Here is a 19,479-nt window from a genome sequence, read left to right as displayed (position 1 = left end):
CTCATTCTTTTTGTTCTGATGTGCTTTATCTTTTCTGACATTAATATGAGCTCTTTCAACACCTCCCAAAATTCTGCACAAAGTTAAGCACACATTAGAACAACGTATTCAAATCCAGTCATTCATTCATTCAGTCATTTTTCATTAATTCATTCAACAAAAGTCAGGTGCCACATGGGGTGCTGAATGCCAAAAATGCAACGATAAGAAAGATAACCTCTCTGATAAATAAATAAATAAATAAATAAATAAATAACTGTTTGTAATTCATAGGAGAAAGAAAAACCTACCATCTTAATTCTAAGTGTATTCAACCGGTACAACGTAACTGTGCTAAAAAGAGGAGTCACGCCCTGGCCAGTTGGCTCAGCGGTAGAGCATCGGCCTAGCGTGCGGAGGACCCGGGTTCGATTCCTGGCCAGGGCACACAGGAGAAGTGCCCATTTGCTTCTCCACCCCTCCGCCGCGCTTTCCTCTCTGTCTCTCTCTTCCCCTCCCGCAGCCAGGGCTCCATTGGAGCAAAGATGGCCCGGGCGCTGGGGATGGCTCTGTGGCCTCTGCCTCAGGTGCTAGAGTGGCTCTGGTCGTAACATGGCGATGCCCAGAATGGGCAGAGCATTGTCCCCTGGTGGGCAGAGCGTCGCCCCATGGTGGGCGTGCCGGGTGGATCCCGGTCGGGTGCATGCGGGAGTCTGTCTGACTGTCTCTCCCTGTTTCTTCAGAAAAATGAAAGAAAAAAAAAAGAGGAGTCACTTGTAGGTTATTGTGATCATAAGTGTATCTCACAAGAAACTGCAGTTCATTTATTCACTCACTCATTCATTCCTTCATTCATTCACTCAACCACCATTTAGTCACAGGTATGGGGAAGGCTTGGGGTGCTGAGATAAAAGGCTAGAAGGCACAGCCTCTATTTTCAGGGTGCTCATATGCAACAGGTGAAGACAGTGAGTGCACCAACAAATTATAGCAGAGTCTAAAGAGTAACACTGCTTTGACAGGTGTTTGTGATAGACGCCATTTTTCTTGACGTTGATCGGCTTGGATTAAGGGTATTATTATTCGTGCTACCAGGTCATCCTGAGCACCTCACCTTTAATAGGAGTAATCAAAAAAGGCAAATGGCAGGCCTAGCTTTGGCTCTCCCCTCGCTTGAGGAATGGAAAAACAATTTTCATGGTTGATCTATCATTTTTAAAAATTTCAAAACATGCATTTTACTTAACACAGCTAAATATTGGTATGAATTAGCAACTCCTTATCTAGTTTAAAATCCACTGCTCAGGTTAGAAAAAAAGAGTAAAAGACAATTCAAACTCCTAGTTAAAATAAATACCTCATTAAGCTTTCATTGTTATTGGTTCATAATTACTGTTTATTTTATCCCTAGTTTGAATGGTTTTCATGGAATTAATTCAACCATAATATCCAGTTATTCTCGCTCTCATACACAACTTCAACCTGCTTTGAGTTTTAAGGCAGCTTTTCTTAAAAATGCTAATAAGCAACTTCTTCCAGACCAACTGTTGTTCTCTCTAGAGAAAGAACAGGGCTACTTTTTGATTCAATTTACATCAATAAAATGCAATGAGTGGCCACCAAGCGCTTCAGAGATACAAAGGTGAGGAAATCATAGTCCATTTCTTCAGTGAGTTTATAATGTACAAAGGAGTTCTAAGAAGTTTCAAAAGAGAAGCAGTTGACTGATCAAAGAAAATTATCATTATGTGCCCAAATAGGCTTCTAAATTATCTATGTGCTAAGAATGATGCTTCATTAAGTTACTCATTTTCTCCGGGTCTGGCAGCTCAGCCAGAGGAGGAAAAAATATCATAGTTCTTTGATTGCTGTCTGTTGTCCCTGGCCCATGTAAGATCCAAATCAATACTTCTTTACACTAACAAAGAGTCCTTTCTTCACCACCAAGCAAACTTCTTTTAGCTTCCTTCTCCCACCAGGCATTTATATACAGTCAGTCAACTATAAACACCACCCACGTTATTTATTACAAACCGCCTCCCTGTCTGTCTTTCTCTTATAGGAACTGCCCCTGTCCACAAACACAGCATTTTACAAACTTACACACTTTAAAGACACTAGAGAATGGTTTATACATAAGTCATATATATGTATATATAATATATAAATACTCCAAATATTATACATAAAAACTTTCATATACTGGGGGGTGGGGATGGGGATTTAATTCAGAAATCTGAGTCATCAGAGGAAATAAAAAAAAGAATTTTTTTAAGCCAACCTTAGAAATAAGTACAAAACTACTATATTATTAAATAAAACTTTAAGTGTTTATATGTTTTGTTTACTTCGTACACTTCCACACTATTTAGTGGACTAGTAAGATATTTTTTCTCAATTTCCGAGGACTCTGAAATAAATTTATCATTAGTGTTTTCACAAATTACATCATGAAATGTATTAGACAATAAATATTCATGTTTTCCCTCTTCAAAAACATTTCTAAGTAATTCTAAAGATTCTGTTTCTCGCCTTAGCTTACGAGATTTGGAAGCAACATGCAGGGATGGCTATACATACTTCTTTTCCTGAGAGACTGTGCTCTGTTAAAGAAACATACCCAGATGCTGTCCTCTTGGCGATACTGTTTCCAGTTCCTGCCACTATCGCTGAACATCAGGAGGTAGCTGGTCACCCAGTTGGAGCTCCCGTACCCCCCTTGGGTGGCCACGGCCGTGATCTCCATTCTCTCTCCGAGGTCAATCTGCAACCACTGGTATTTGTTTGACACAAGTGGAGACCAGCCACCAGCTCCTTTTGTGAAAACAGAAACAGGAGAAAATTGGCAAAGAAAATTTAGTTAAAAGTCTGTCAGTGGGAGAAAAAAAATGTCACTATGACTTTATTCCTCTATAGCATGTTAGTCAAATTTCCAAAATATAAAATTTCTCATAAATGTAGGGGGGAAAAACACAAGAATTTATTATAAATGAATGGAGTCTATGTGAACTATATTCTTTTCTAGGTGTCAGAATTTCCTGACACTGGGAAGAATTAGGGGTCTTACTGAATGTTTAAAGCATTTAACTCAGCAGGTGGACATTGATGTCAACACTTGGAAATAGCATGTTCACTGCTCGCATGCATTACTGGGTGATGAGTTGGCCTTCAATCTCTTTGCTCAGACCCAGTTTTAAGGGAATAGCTTCACACTATGGTGGAACTAGGAAACTGTCTGATCATGTAGACTCCTTAGAGTAAGAAGTGCATCACTAAGCCTGAGACTACAAACATGGTCAAGGAACTGTCCCTCCCTTGCTGTGTTTATTGTCTTCTCGGAGGAACAGACATTGAAAAGCATGTTTGGCCCTAGCCGGTTGGCTCAGTGGTAGAGCGTCAGCCTGGCGTGAGGAAGTCCCAGGTTTGATTCCCGGTCAGGGCACAGAGGAGAGGCGCCCATCTGCTTCCCCACCCCTCCCCCTCTCCTTCCTCTCTGTCTCTCTCTTCCCCTCCCGCAGCCGAGGCTCCATTGGAGCAAAAGATGACCTGGGTGCTGGGGATGGCTCTGTGGCCTCTGCCCCAGGCGCTGGGGTGGCTCTGGTTGCAATGGAGCAACGCCCCGATAGGCAGAGCATCGCCCCCTGGTGCCCATGCCAGGTGGATCCCGGTCAGGTGCAAGCGGGAGTCTGTCTGACTGCCTCCCTATTTCCAGCTTTGGAAAAATACAAAAAGAAAAAAAAGCATGTTTGAAACACAACATGAAAAATGTTAATTGTGGGGCATGTGCAGGGAATAACAGTACAATAAATGATGCTATTGTTCTAGCCTGTGGAAAATGGCTTGTAACAGTGTCTGAGAAACCATTATATATATTTTCAGGTGTTTTGCAAGCCCTCTTTGCAACTGACCATGGTGGGAAATTTTAAACCACAAAACAATAGCAATCTCCATTAGTCAGTACCACCACCACACCCCACCCCCGGGCCCAGCTGATTTACCAGTGGACCATTAGTTCTATGCTATCTGGGAAGAGAAAAGGTCAGGGGGCAGGTATGGGGAAGGGAGAGTCGCAGAAAAGATCACAGAGTAAGTTGTGCTAGAGCATCCAGAAGTGAAAAATAGAGGAGTTTGTTGTATATTCAAGGAAGTATGAATAGAACAAAATGTATTGTTTTATCCAACACCCACCAAAAAGTTATAGATGTGACTACTGTATGTCTTAAGATGTTTCATTCTTTCAGTTTAAATAATACTACTACATTTGGGGAATTTATTTGTCTTAAGTAATACTGACATTGCTAATTGTGTCATAATCATTGCCCGTGTCATGAAATAGGATTTGACACATTTTTTGAATCCATAATTATCTAATATTCAATATTATTGAAATGTAGCACCTATTATATAATGCCCCAATAAGAATATATATATACATATTTATTTCCCCCATTCTTTTTCCATCCATCTTGAGGCTCTGATAAGGTCTGACATTTCAGACAGAGCTTATCATTCATTTCGATACAGTTTCTAGTCAAGCATTACTCTTGCCATCTGTACCATTTCATATAACCTTGAATAGAGGCTCGAGTGCAAAGAGATGCCCAATATTTGCCACTATGATGTACCATACACCACTGTCGGATCGAAAGGGGCACCAGTGTGCTGTTTGATAAGATTTAAAAATTATTTTGATGGCAGACACGACACAATGAGCCACCTGAGAGATGAGAAGCAGAACTCATTGTTACTTACAGCTCCGATGAAGAGAAGGCTGCCCGTCAGGGCCCTGCAGGGAGATGCACCATGGAAAGGGTGACAAGTTGAAGGTGCAGGGGACAGCTAATGTGTGGCAGGCAAGGTAGGGTTAGGTATCTACACTGGTTCGTTTGAAGGGGCTGTCGGGCACAGGGCTGTCCCTAACTGTCTAATAGCCACCTCCAGGGTGACTGGCGTTGAGGGCACAAGACGAGAGTTGGTGAATGTGTAACTACCTCCCCCCACCCGCCTTTCTGATCTCACTGCCCTGCCTCCGGATCTGGTAAAAGTTGCAGTGGAAAGTCTCTCTGGATCCTGATGTTACCCAAGCATCCTTGGTTCTCTTACTGATGCCAACTGCATATCTCTCGGTATTTTTCTCATTTTTCACACAGAAAAGTTGGAAAAGAATGAAGCGCGTGCCCCCAGCCCGCCATTATCTTAACCTGACATTTGTACATTTAGAATATTATTTATACCAACATACACCTCAGAGAAAATGCTGACTATTTTGCTTCGTGCTCTTTCTAGTTGCTTTTAATAATCTAAAGTTGAAAATGAGGATACATTTTTAAATGCAGAATTTCATAATATTTCTCTGGCATTGTGATATTCCTTTACAGACCAGTATTTTCTTTGTGTTTTTTGGGGGGTTTTTTTGTTTTGTTTTGTTTTTTTGCATTTTTCCAAAGCTGGAAACAGGGAGCAGCCAGTCAGACAGACTCCCTCATGCGCCCGACCAGGATCCACCCGGCACACCCACCAGGGGGCGATGCTCTGCCCCTCTGGGGCGTCACTCTGTTGCTTCCAGAGCCATTCCAGCGCATGAGGCAGAGGCCACAGGGCCATCCTCAGCGCCCGGGCCATCTTTGCTCCAATGGAGCCTCTGCTGCGGGAGGGGAAGAGAGAGACAGAGAGGAAGGAGAGGGGGAGGGGTGGAGAAGCAGATGGGTGCTTCTCCTGTGTGCCCTGGCTGGGAATCGAATCTGGGACTCCTGCACGCCAGGCCGACGCTCTACCACTGAGCCAACTGGCCAGGGCAACAGACCAGTATTTTAAAAGTGAATAAATGAGAGAAAGGGGATCAAGTGATTCCGGTGTGTTGAAATTGGGTCATCACTTCTCATCAGGAGAAAGGGGAGCCTCTCACTGGCCACCACCTCCACCCATAATCGCTCCCTGTTATGGCTGCACTGGCCAACGTGAAACATTAGCAATTAACTGACCTTGAACGTTTCAATTTCTCACCTGTGGTGAAAAGGTACTTCTGATATGCAAATTAAGCTATGTCATTAAGCAGATACACCAATAAAGTAATGGAAGTTCGGATGCTCTCAGACTTTACCAAGTGATAAGTTGGCCATAGGGAATCCAGAGATTGCCTACTTGGATTTAAGCTGTGTTGGCTCTGCAGATGTACATGGTGTAAGTGTGTAATGGAGTGTTATGCTCATTCTGATTTTAAAACAAATGTCAAATAGGAATATGGAAAACGAAGAGAGAAAGAGGCAGAGATAGACACTGGGCACATTTGGTAGTACCAGCCTATGATGACATGGGTGACACGACATGACAATTCAACTGCAGCCTAGGTTAGACTACCCAGCTGTATGACTACCCACTGCCACACCACCCAGCCTTCTGGAGACATGCTATTATCGTAGTTACTTTGTTAATGGAGAAAATGATGGCTAACTGCAGCAAATCGTAAACTCTAAATTACTGTAAAATAAAAAACAATAACGCATTCCTTATTTTATTCATTAAGCAAGGCTTTCAGCTGCTAGTGAGGCATTATTCGTCCTTAATTATGCTTTGAACACACCAGTATATTCAACATCACAGCACACTAATATCTGTGAGGTCAAAGAAAGCATTTCCATAACCCTATCTATTCCTTGTTCACAGACACTTGTCCCACAAAACAAAAACAAAAGTCTTGTCTCTCCATTCATTTTTCCCTACTTCACAGTCTCTCTTTCCCTGTTTCATCCATCTTTTTCTCCTGGGTTGGCCTCTCTACTGAGATTAGACATCATAAAGTGTCATAAATCTTTTCAAACAAAAACATTTTGTGAAACTTCATATAACAGACTGAAAACTCACATTTAAAAATAAAAGCCCTCCCCACTGATGAGGCTTTTAAATAAGTACTGTAGAGTTGCTATGAGCATTACGTTTGGAAATAAAAAAATAAAAAATAACCGCATATTGTCTACTGATTTCTCTCACACAGAGCAAGCATGTTAGTATGTGGTGGTTGCTGCTTTTTGACTTGTAAAACCATTATTTTTGCTACTGACTCCAAACAAATAATTATGATCACAGTAAAGTGGAGCTTTGAAAAAGCTTAGTTCTGAATGACCACAAAGAAGGCATCTCTTCTATCTGTTGCCTACCAGTCTTAAACATCAGATTCTTAAGAAACTTGCTTCTATATTATATGTTGCTATGAAATTTCAGGAAAGAAAAGCAAACTAAAAACTACCCAGTACCTACTCTACTAGAAATTTTATGTACTATATTAAACTTAATTATTTAAATTATCTCCTGAGATGAAATATATTTTAACATATTTTTGAATAAAACTTTTAAGTAAAGACTTTACAGAAGTAAATTTTCCCAATATGCAAATTAAATTTTCTCAATATTATACAAATCATTTTAGTATAGATAAATTAATTTTAAAACAATTTAAATCTCTGTAAGGATCTCATTTAAAAAATCATGTCCTTTTCAATCTTTACCCCTGAAATAATTCTACAACTATTATTATCCTGTAGTGGTTTATTTTATCCCAAGAGTATACCAAATAATTTATTCAGTGTTATTTAATTATAAATAACAGTTCAGATTATTTTACATTTAAGACCCATATATCTCATCTGCCAGATAGCAACAATATTTAGTTCTCATCCAGAAGACACGACTTACAATTTCAGGGAAGTAAAAAGAAAAATAATGAAGAAAAATTCTTACTTAAAGTCTTAAAATATTAAAAAGAATCACTTCTGCCCCTTAGTAATACTAAAAACGGCATGACTTCCCATTCCTGTTGGTCATCAGTGAAGGTGATGAGTTACAGTTTGTCAACTCCCTAAGGGTAGGGACTACACAGAAAGATGGCATCGTTTTTCTTTCTTAGGATTTAAAGCCTAAAAGGACACATGTTCAAGGACACAGCACACAAGTGAACATAGTGCAATTTCACAAGTGGACATGGTTGAATGACAATCACTAGCCACCATTAGGGCATCTACATTTCTAGAAAATATTGGTTTAATTAAAATTGTCATAGGGAAGCTTCCCTCTAAGATAATTACTTTTTTCTCACATGTGATTTCATCTAGATTTCCCCAAGAGTCTGAGGTTGCCCAGATCATTTTGATGTTGACATTAAATTACAATAATGTAGGGAAACAGAAGAACATGGTGCCAGTATTTGTTTGGCTCTCTCCGGTGGTCTGCTATGGCCCTGAGCCACCACTTAGAACCCTGTAACTGCTTTGTATTTTGATCAGCATAATTCTTTTTGCTGGGGGAAAGAAAACAAAACCATGACTCTACTGATGCTGGGGGCCCTGCTCATTTTCTCGCAGGTTCATTTCTAACTGTTGACATTGCCTCCCCTGGTCACAGTGCTTGTTACGGGGGGGGGGGGGGGGGTGACCTGAGCCACGCCGGTGGGGCAATTCCAAGGTTTTGTTGGGACAATTAGAGAAGAAACCCTCTTTTCTGTCATGAATGCTGAAAACATAGGATTTCGGCGTCAAGCTGTAGGAGATATTATTGTGGAAAGCCTGCCTGAGTGAAGTCAACACAGAGGAAAGCAGAGGCGGGAGGTGAAGTGAGCCCAAGTTCAAGCGGCCTGGCCATCGGCACCGCTGAGTCCAGCTGTGTCTGCAGACGTCCCTGTGCTTCCCTGTCGCATGAGCCCCTTCCACTCGTGCTGGACCTACTCAGGGTCTCTGCCTCACCAACACTCCGCGCTCTCCTGCTTCACTTTAATAAATCATTCCCACCGATGTACAAGCATGCTGTAATTTTTCCTATTGTAGAAGAAAAAGCTTCTCTTGACCCCACTTCATATTTTTTTCTGCTTTTTATATTAATATTCTTCAAATAAGATGCCCGTCTGCACTCTTTGCCATTTTTCTCATTTCATTCTCCTTTAGGCCAACTCCAGTGAGACTTTCACTCCATAGCACTCCTCTGCTCTTGTCAAAGAGCACCACGTTACTGACCGAACGGTCAGATTTCAGTCTTCCAATAAGCAACACCTCATACTTTGACTACTCCCAATGCCTAGATATACCTTGTTCACTTAGCTTCCACAAAGAAAACTCATTCTCGTAATTTTCTGCCTAGCTTATTGGTTGCGTCATCTCAGGCTCCACTGCTGGTTCTTCCTTTGAACTCTTATCATCTTTTAAGATAAGATGCCCAGGACTCAGTCCTTCATCCTGCCTCTTCTCTGTCTATACCGACTCCTTGGTGACCTCTCTTAGCTTCAGGGACTTAAATATACATTACCCATATGCCAATGATTCCCTAATTTATATCTCCACCCACACCTCTTCCCTGAACTTCAGATTTACGCATTTAACTCCCTACTTTAACATTTTCCAAATCAAACTCCCACTCTTCCCCCAAATCCTACTCCAGTTACACCTTCCCCAACCCAGTTTACCACAATTCCATTCTTCTAGTTTTTGAGGATGAAAGAAAAAGAAATGGAGTTGGGCTCGACTGCTCGCTTTTTCTCTCACCATACTACAAACCAACCAAAATGCTGTTGGTACGACTCGCCTCTCGAGAACCAGACTATTTCTCCACCCTCCCCGGTACTTCTTCACTGGCAGGCCACATTGTTCTTGCCTGGATTCTTGCAATAGCCACCTAACAACTCTCCCTGCTTCTACTTTTGCTCACTAAACCTCCATTCTCTATACAACAGGTTAAAATATCATTTCTGTGCTCACAACACTGCAATCACTCTCAATTTTACACTTAATGAAAGACAAAGTCATTACTGTCAGTGTAGGTAGCTAGATATATATTAATAAGGGAAGGGAGAGAGGAGAATCAAACATTAAAAGCCTGCTTGCTTTGCTAGGAAGTCACAGCCCCAGACACCCTAGGACCGTGATGGCGAACCTATGACACGCATGTCAGCACTGACACGCATAGCCAGTTTTGATGACACGCGGCCGCATGTGGCTACATACCAGAGAAGTATGGGGCCGCATGCTGGGGAAGATGTTTCATCCTGGGCTCCTGTACGACCAGGTGCGGTAGCCAAGAATAAAACATTTACTGTAGTGTAGACACTCTGTGCCGGAGGTCTGTAGGCCAAAACATCAGAACACCGGCACAGAGTGTCTAGTTTTGGGACTTTTGGTTAGGCTGTTAGGGAATCTTTGACCTCACTTCCAGCCAGTGGAGCAGGGAGCAGCAGAATGCTGCGGGGGACACATCTCTGGGGACACATCGCCATTACCAGCAACCACATAACTACAGCAACCATCATCCAATCTACTGTTCTGGGTGTCGTGGATTTCTAATTGACCATCATTACTGAGATAAGTGAGGGGGAGGCTGGGAGAGGCGGGGGCCTGTGCTATGGGTACCGTTTCCTGCCACTAGAAATAGCGGCAGCCATCTTAATTTACATAAGATGCAACCTGCAGAATTTCAAGACAGCATTTGGGCTCAGGTGTTTGTTGACTTGAGGTCAAAGCTTGAGAATCTGGAAAGGTGCCGCTTGGAGAATCAAGAAGAGTGCCACTACGAACAGGAAATTTGGAGTGCCTGGAATGAGTACCAGACACTTTTAGCACCCTGAAAAATATAGCAATGGCTTTACTCACAATTTTTCCCTCTACATACTTTTGTGAGACCTTATTCTCAGCGTTAAATAATATCAAAACCAAGAAAAGAAACAGATTGACAGATGAAGTTAGTAGTGCTTGCTTGGGCTTGAAGTGTACAAAATACCAACCTTCAATTGAAGATTTAGCCAATGAAATTCAGCAATAAAAAAAGTCACTAATAGGCAGATTAAAGAATTCCCCCTCCCCCTTGCTTATCTTAGTTCACAGCACCCCACACAAGTTAAATAAAATCAAGACCAACAAAAGAAACCGACTGACAGATGAACAAAGAAGTCACTAAGCAGGTAAGTTTAATTAGTTTTTGGTTTATTAAATACAGTTATATATTACAATTATATATTTTTGTTATTTAAACTATAAATATCACGAAATTATGGGGTTTTTTTCTCGAAGTGACACACCACCTGAGTTATGCTCGGTTTTTTGGCGAATTCTGACACACCAAGCTCAAAAGATTGCCCATCACTGTCCTAGGAGACCACAACACAGCCTTGCCTGCCAAGGGGATTAGCATCCCTCCCTTCCCCTTGTAGGGAGGAGGAGCCACTTTTCAGTCTCTCCAGGGTCCAACTGGTCCATCTTCCCAGACTACAGGGGAGGGAAAAGTAGCAGGAGAAATTCCTCTGCTGGGAGCATGCCCAGTAGAAGTCAGATGTTGCATGGGGAGGTGTTTCTACTTTGAAACATGTGCAGTAAAAGCAAGATGGTGGCCATAGGCCCTGGCCAATTGGCTCAGTGGTAGAGCGTCGCCCTGGCGTGCAGAAGTCCCGGGTTCGATTCCCAGCCAGGGCACACAGGAGAAGCGCCCATCTGCTTCTCCACCCCTCCCCCTCTCCTTCCTCTCTGTCTCTCTCTTCCCCTCCCGCAGCGAGGCTCCATTGGAGCAAAGATGGCCCGGGTGCTGGGGATGGCTCCTTGGCCTCTGCCCCAGGCGCTAGAGTGGCTCTGGTCGTGACAGAGCGACGCCCCGGAGGGGCAGAGCATCGCCCCCTGGTGGGCAGAGCGTCGCCCCTGGTAGGCGTGCTGGGTGGATCCCGGTCGGGCACATGTGGGAGTCTGTCTGACTGTCTCTCCCCATTTCCAGCTTCAGAAAAATACAAAAAAAAAAAGATGGTGGCCATAGTGGCCTGTCTGTCTAGCCCGGGAAAAGGATTGAATTACACAGAAACACAGAACTCTAAAAAATCTAAGAAACAGATTGTTTAAAGAGAGGATCCAATACCAGCCCATGAAAGATTGGGAAGGTGATTGGTTAAAGACCTAGTTCTTCGCAAGATCAAGGCAATATAATCAGCTTAACAAAGAGCTAGCTCAGTCTTCTTTCTCTCACTTGGTAATGAGCGCAGTCGCCCTGTTCTCCTGTTCGTTGGTGAGTTCTCCAATTAGCCACGCGGCTCTACAAGCAGGGCGGGCTGGCAGCCACACAGGGGCCAGAAGCCGCACAAACTCCCAAATGCAGGCTTCGAACATGGGCCTGGGCACAGCACCAACCAGAGCACAGCCAGGAACGCAGACTATGCTAGTGGGACAAGGACAAAGCTTGCCCGCCTCCATCAACAATAGTGTCCTTGAGGTTCTTAGAGCAAACTCCAGCTATTCTCCCATCTCCTACCCCATGCTTTGTTAAGCTATCCTTTCCGCCTGGAATGCTCTTCTCCGAGATACACTGGGTCAGCATCTTCAAGTCTTTGCTCAAATCTGATATCTCTCATGGAGGTTTGCATCTCCTGACCTTCCCTATCTAAATTCCTCTCACCCTGCAATCCTACTTCCTTCATCTTACTATCAGTATATAAACTAGTAAGTTTGGGGGCAGAAACTGACATCTTTATGTATAACATAGCATTTTCTTGTTACATGTATAATTTATCTTCTATAATGCCGTTTTGAATGCATGCTCCATGAGGTCAGGATTCTTTGCCTATTTTGTTCACTGATAGGTCCTAAGTGTCCAGCACACTGTCTGGCACACAGCAGGTGATTAATAAATATTTATTTCATAGAGGAATGAAATAAATGAGTAGCCAGATGGGTATAAGACTGTGTAAATTCATATACAAAACAGTGGCAAAGCTAGAACTGAAGCCAAACTAAATAAAAGCAGAGGACACTTTTCTTTGAGGCACAGTATTTTCAAGCATGTGTGCACAGCCATACTCACACTCACACTGACTCCCAACTGCCTCAAAGTCACACGGTTAATAATTTGTAAACTATTTTTCCTAGATATATTTATTGTTTTCTTTTTGGATTTTTTGATACAATGAAAAAAGAGAAAGAGATGCTTTTCACTTCATTTCCCCAGAAAGGTTCTAAATTAATAATATCTCACTCAATTCTCTTAGGTTTTAGTTCTTTGCTGTTGATCAATTCTCCTTCACAGCAAACTGGCAGACTGGCTCTCAGCCCTACTTCTTATATTGCCAGATCAAACATTTCTGAAATCTTTAATAATTCAGTGGATTGAAAAGTAAATATTCACATCTTTTTCTTTTTTCAGGCATTTTGATTTGTATATTTGATTTGCAATTTTTGTGACAGCCAAATTCCCTTTGGAAAGCTAGAACAAAATTACCAAAACACCAAATTCTGTGCCTTCATTTTTTTTTTCACCACAGTAAGTTTTATATCATTCCAATGCATAGTTTGGGAAAAACGACTTTTTAGCACATGATGTCCCGAAATTCAGATGATAATCAGGACCTGTCCATGTTTTGCTTTTGAAGCCCATTATAATACTTTTCTAAAAGTTTCCATTTAGATCTATTACAGTGAGGCAGGTCATTTCAGTAGATGACATCATGCATCAGAAAGAGCACACTGACAATATCCCAGCGGCTGAAATTCATTTTTTGCTTCCCCTCCTTTCTTTTTAATCTTCCCCAGCCAGACAGAGATGATAAGCTGTCATGAGTCAAATGTCCTCATATCACTTCCTTTGGGTCAACAAAACAAAGTTACTCTCTTAGACCCAACAGACATTATTTACACATAATGATTGGAAAACCCAGCATTATTAGGGCATAGATCAAAAAGGTAGAAAGTGTAAAACCATTTCCAAGGATTTGATTATTTAAGTCATTTAATATGTTTCCAATTTGTAAAAACTCTACAACATATTAACATAGCACCACTTTCCCAATTAATGAGGTATGTTTACCTCTAGGCTTAGATATTTGTCAAATTCAATCTTGATACACGTACTTCATTTAATTCCATGTTTCACTCCTTTTTAAGTGGCATTTCATTGTGGAGGGGGGGGGGAGAATTACTTAGCAGGACATGGGAAAAATTATTAGTGGTGTTTGTGACCAAGACAACTTTAATGTTTCCTTCAGCTTGACTAAACTTTATATAGGTTTCTTCCTGACTACAGGTCTCCGACCTCCCTCTTTATAGAGTATTTAATTTAGGAAAATTGCAATTGTAAATTATTTCTCTGCCCCTTGAGATGCAAATCTTCATTAAGCAGCTTAGCAGTTTTACAAATTCAAGAATGTCTTTCCCCAGGACCTGAGAGTCATCCCTTTGAAACATACTCATCAAGAGCATCAAGCCCCAATCCCCCAGTCTCTGAGGGAGGATAGGAGCCTAACTTGCATAAGCACCAATTAGCAAACATAAATGGCCTAACCATATTGACCAACCTCCCCCCTAATGTTCTCTAGTGCTTTTCCTAGCTCAGACAAGGGTTAAACATTCCTGCCACCTATTGCTTCAACAGGATTAAGTTCAATCTCTCTCTCTTATTGCCACAATCTTGACCCACTTTCCTATAATTTTGAATTAAGTCTTTCCTATATGTTTAACTCAATCCAGTGTAATTTGTCTTTGTCGGGAGATATTTTATATTAGAACAATGTGTTTTCCATTTTCTACCTAATGAAGCATATTCCTGGAAACCATTCCAACTCAAAAAAGAAGATAAGGAACAAAGCCAAGAAGTGATTGAGGGTCCAACTATATATAGATGCTAATCAGAAGGATTCCTCATGGGAGTGAAAGTACAAAGGTGACTGTACCTCAGCTACACCAGTTAACCAAAAGAATGTCACAGCCAGCTTCCGGGACTCTGAATAGCAACAAGAAGTATCATGGGGCCCAGACAACAAAGGATTTGGGCCTATACCAAGAGAGAGGTCAAAGGGACATATTGACCTCTAAATTTGGCGGCGTGTGTCAACAAACATCCAGGGTTAGGACCAACCCAACCACATTCAGCAGATACCACTGGCCTGGGACACAGGATTCAACCAATGTTCTAGTAGTGAACACCAGCACAACACCCAATACACACCAGGGGAGATGCTACCTGACCATGGTGTCATCTGAGTTCCTCCTATGTCAACTGCCATTTTAGAAAGAAGTAGAGGAAAGATTAGGAAATGAGAAAGTCTGAGCGTTTACCTGGAACAGACGGACACAACCAGAGAAGGCCACTTTCTCAGCTGAGGTGAGGGGACTTCAACGATCTGATGCATGGGCACATATGGGAAGAAGTCTCCAACGTGCAGAACAAATGGGATGTCCCCCACCTTAAAACAATACCCTCAGCTGCTAAAGTTTTGAAAATACTGAAAAATTTTTGGTGTTTCCATGTTATTCCTCAATGACTAACAAAACCTACAGACTCAGGTGACGTCACGGAAATGGCGCCGTGAGAAGCGCGTCCGACAGCTCTCCCCTAAATCACAACAAATTTATCAACTAGAAACAGAAAAATTTATCCTCGGAGCATTCCGGAGTTCCACACAAACTGAAAGCAAAAGGACTGTTATCACTTGAATCTGAGAGACGAGGGTGTGGAGGAAGCTACCGCAGCGACGCTCATTCAAGCCGCGAGGGAGTGCGCCTGCGGTGAGTCAGCCCATATACTTGGGAACCGCGAGCTGCCGCGAGCAGCCCCCGCGAGCCGCCGCGCGCGCGCCCGGTCCGGTTGAGCACCACTGATGTTCCAAGCGGCCCGCACACTGCGAGTGGGGGACGCCGGCCACCGGTGCCCGGAGCGCCCCATTCGCGCGCGTGCCTTGGGCATTCCATGCGCCCAGGGCGCCCTGCTGGCCCGCATACCCAGGGGGCTCCATTATCCTGCGCCTGGTGCGGTCCAGCCGCCAGCGGCGGGGCGAGCGGGAGAGGCTTGGGAGATTCTCTCCGTGGGCGGGGCACCTCACCCAGCCATTCAAGCTAACAATCAAGCGTTGGGGGAGGGGCGCGCGCAGGCAGCCTAAAATACCTTCGGAAGCACAGCTGCGACCCAATCACTGAAATTAGCTTAACCCATAAAATCTGCACACCCTCGGTTCTAATTGATAAGATCTCTCTCAGTTCAGCGATCCAAGACAAGAGGCGTGATATTTTTTAGTGCCTCTCGCTAAAGGGGCGGGGGCAACTTCTGATTGATAGAGCCTCCATATTCAGGGATAAACGCTAACAAGAAGGACTTGGCAGATAATAAGGTCTATACTACACTAGTCGTAAGCAGAGACTAGTGCCTCTTCTTCCCTGCAAAAACAGGCTACAAAGTGTGGAAAGCCTGGGTTGAGAGGTCCAACTAAATGATAGGCGCTGAACAGTCACCTTGACAACAATTGACTCCCACCCCCGCCTGATTACACTGGAGGCCCTGACTCTCAGAGCCTTTCCCAAAGCCTTGCACTGAGTGGGGATAGAGTGGGGATTTCCCAGCTCTTTGAGCCTCTTACTCCCCAGGCAGAAGCAGTTGCAGCCTTATAGCTGGATCACCAGGCTGCTAATTCAGAAAGGGGGGACTAGGAGAGAGAATCCAGGAAAGCAAACTCTCTCATCGTTGGACCCTGAAAACGCCAACAAGCCTTTACTTCCAGCAAGACTAAAGCCAATTATATGACATTGCCATAGAATCCCATCAACTACAAATCCCTACCTAAGAGTGACACAGGGGCAGAGCCTGGGGTACAGAGTCACCGACTAGGAAGAGGGAGAGAAAAGAAAAAGGAAGAAGTTAACCTCTCAAAATCAAGAAAAACCCACAGACTTTACAACTTGATCCACTAATTTTTTTTTTGTTGTTGTTGTTGTTTGTTTCTTCTATCTTTTTGCCTTTATTTCCTCCACCTCGGTCCTTCTATTCTCTGCCCATCTTATGCTTCCCCTTTCTTGAACTACACTACCCATGAGTGTTGCATTTTATTTTTCTTCTTCATCCTCACCCTCCTTTAAGGTTATACTCCAAAACACTTAACTCTCACTCTCTCCTCTTTTGTTTTATTTTTTTTGTTTTTTTTTGTCTTGCTTTATTTTGTTTTTTTCTCCTATTTTATTTCTTCCTTCGTTTTTCTCTTTTTCTTATTTTTTCCTTTCTATTCGTTTTTTCTTTTCTCATTTTACTTTCCTCCCATATAATCCTCAATCACGAAAAAATTAGTTAATTTGGGACTCAAGGCTTTTTTTTGGCTTTATTTCTCTTTTTTGCTTTTGTTTTTATTTTTTTTTCTCTTGTTTGTTTATTTTTGTGGCATTTTGGGTCCTCCCAACCCAAGGTCTCCATTGTATTTAGTCTTCGCTCCACTTAATACAACAGATTTTTACTTATTATTTTTATTTTTTCTTCTTTATTATTCGTTTTTGGTCCTTTTTTCTGATTCCCTCTTATCCCTCTCATTATATCTCTTAGTTGACCATCACTTACAAACAAATCATCTTATGCTTGTCTAAGATTTTCTTCCTTTTTTTTTTTTTCTGCATTTAGTAGGTCCCTACTCCCTTTTTTTTGCCCCTTGAACTCTTCACCCCAAATCAGGCCCTCCATTATAGGCATGATATTTCCCTGAGGAGGGGAGAGGAGGGAAAGAGAAGAGAGAAAAAAAGGGGGAAATAATAAATTATTACTGTTTTTTTTTTGTGGGGTGTTTTACCCTTTTTTTTTTTTCTTTTTACTCTTTATTAATTCTAATTAGTGCTATCAATAAGACCTCCCTCAGATGCCGATAAGAAAGAGGAAATCGAATATTATGGATACAGAAGAAAGAGAGGTAACACAAATAGATGTGGAAAAATCTATGGAGAAAAGACTTAACATATTGGAAGCCTTGGAGCTAAATGACAGAGAATTTAAAATAGAAATCTTAAAAATACTCGGAGATATACAAGAAAACACAGAAAGGCAATATAGGGAGATCAGAAAACAACTCAATGAACACAAAGAATATATTACCATGGAAATTGAAACTATAAAAACAAATCAAACAGAAATGAAAGACTCAATTCACGAGCTGAAAAACGAGGTAACAAGCTTAGCTAACAGAACAGCCCAGATTGAAGATAGGATTAGTGAAATAGAAGACAAACAACTTGAGGCACAACAGAGAGAAGAAGAAAGAGACTCAAAAATAATAAAAAATGAGAAAGCCCTATAGGAATTGTCTGACTCCATCAGAAAGAATAACATAAGAATAATAGGTATATCAGAGGGAGAAGAGAAAGAAAATGGAATGGAGAATATACTCAAACAAATAATAGACGAGAACTTCCCAAGCCTGTGGAAGGAACTAAAGCCTCAAATTCAAGAAGCAAACAGAACACCAAGTTTTCTTAACCCCAACAAACCCACTCCAAGGCACATCATAATAAAGATGACACAAAACAATGACAAAGAAAAAATTCTCAAGGCAGCCAGGGAAAAGAAGAGTACAACATATAAAGGAAGGCCTATTAGATTATCATCAGATTTCTCAGCAGAAACTCTACAAGCTAGAAAAGAGTGGACCCCAATATTTAAAGCCCTGAAAGAGAGGAACTTTCAGCCAAGAATACTATACCCATCAAAGCTATCCTTCAAGTATGAAGGAGATATAAAAACATTCACAAATACAGAAAAGATGAGAGAATTTATCAACAGAAAGCCCCCACTCCAGGAAATACTAAGGGGGGTTTTCCAACCAGATTCAAAGAACAAAAGAAAACAACACCACAAGTAACAGCTCCACCAAGAACACAATAAAACCAAACTTAAACTGTGACAACAAAGGAAAAAAAGGGAGGAGAGGATGGAGATTAACAGTAGCAAAGGATGATGAAGTGCAGAAATACTTATAAGATAGGGTACTACAATGAATATGGTAGGTACCCTTTTCATTACTTAATGGTAACCACCTTTAAAAAAACCACCACAAAAACACTTGACTTAAAAAAGGTAGCAACAGAGGAAAGAAGTATGGAACACAAACAAACAAAAACAAATGATAGAAAAACAAAAGAGAAGAATCAAACTAGATACAAAACTAACAGAAAGCAATTTATAAAATGGCAGTAGGGAACCCACAAGTGTCAATGATTACACTAAATGTAAATGGATTAAACTTACCAATAAAAAAACAGAAAGTAGCAGAATGGATTAAAAAAGAAAATCCCACTATATGCTGCCTACAAGAAACACATCTAAGCAACAAGGATAAAAACAAATTCAAAGTGAAAGGCTGGAAAACAATACTCCAAGCAAACAACACCCAAAAAAAAGCAGGTGTAGCAATACTCATATCTAATAATGCTGACTACAAGACAGAAAGTACTCAGAGACAAAAATGGTCATTTCATAATGATTAAGGGGAAGTTGAATCAAGAAGACATAACAATCCTTAATATATATGCACCAAACCAAGGAGCACCAAAATATATAAGACAGCTACTTATTGACCTTAAAACAAAAACTAACAAAAATACAATCATACTTGGAGACCTCAATACACCGCTGACGGCTCTAGATCGGTCATCCAAACAGAGAATCAATAAAGATATAGTGGCCTTAAACGAAATACTAGAACACGTGGATATGATAGACATCTACAGGACACTTCATCCCAAAGCGACAGAGTAT

The 19,479-nt window shown here is 41.6% G+C and overlaps 1 protein-coding gene across 1 annotated transcript in view; it reads right to left on the bottom strand.

The window, feature by feature from the left end:
• CNTNAP4 (contactin associated protein family member 4) overlaps positions 1–19,479 on the bottom strand; it is a 285,330-nt gene that overhangs the window by 191,304 nt on the left and 74,547 nt on the right. The window contains exon 3 of the mRNA XM_066243208.1: positions 2,600–2,793. Within this exon, the coding sequence (XP_066099305.1) occupies positions 2,600–2,793 (194 nt within the window). The remainder of the gene's footprint in view (positions 1–2,599; positions 2,794–19,479) is intronic.

Source organism: Saccopteryx bilineata, chromosome 9, assembly GCF_036850765.1.
Source record: "Saccopteryx bilineata isolate mSacBil1 chromosome 9, mSacBil1_pri_phased_curated, whole genome shotgun sequence".
Taxonomy (NCBI): Eukaryota; Metazoa; Chordata; class Mammalia; order Chiroptera; family Emballonuridae; genus Saccopteryx; species Saccopteryx bilineata.
The sequence above is the reverse complement of the archived record's forward strand: the minus strand, read 5'-3'. Positions and strand labels throughout refer to the sequence as shown.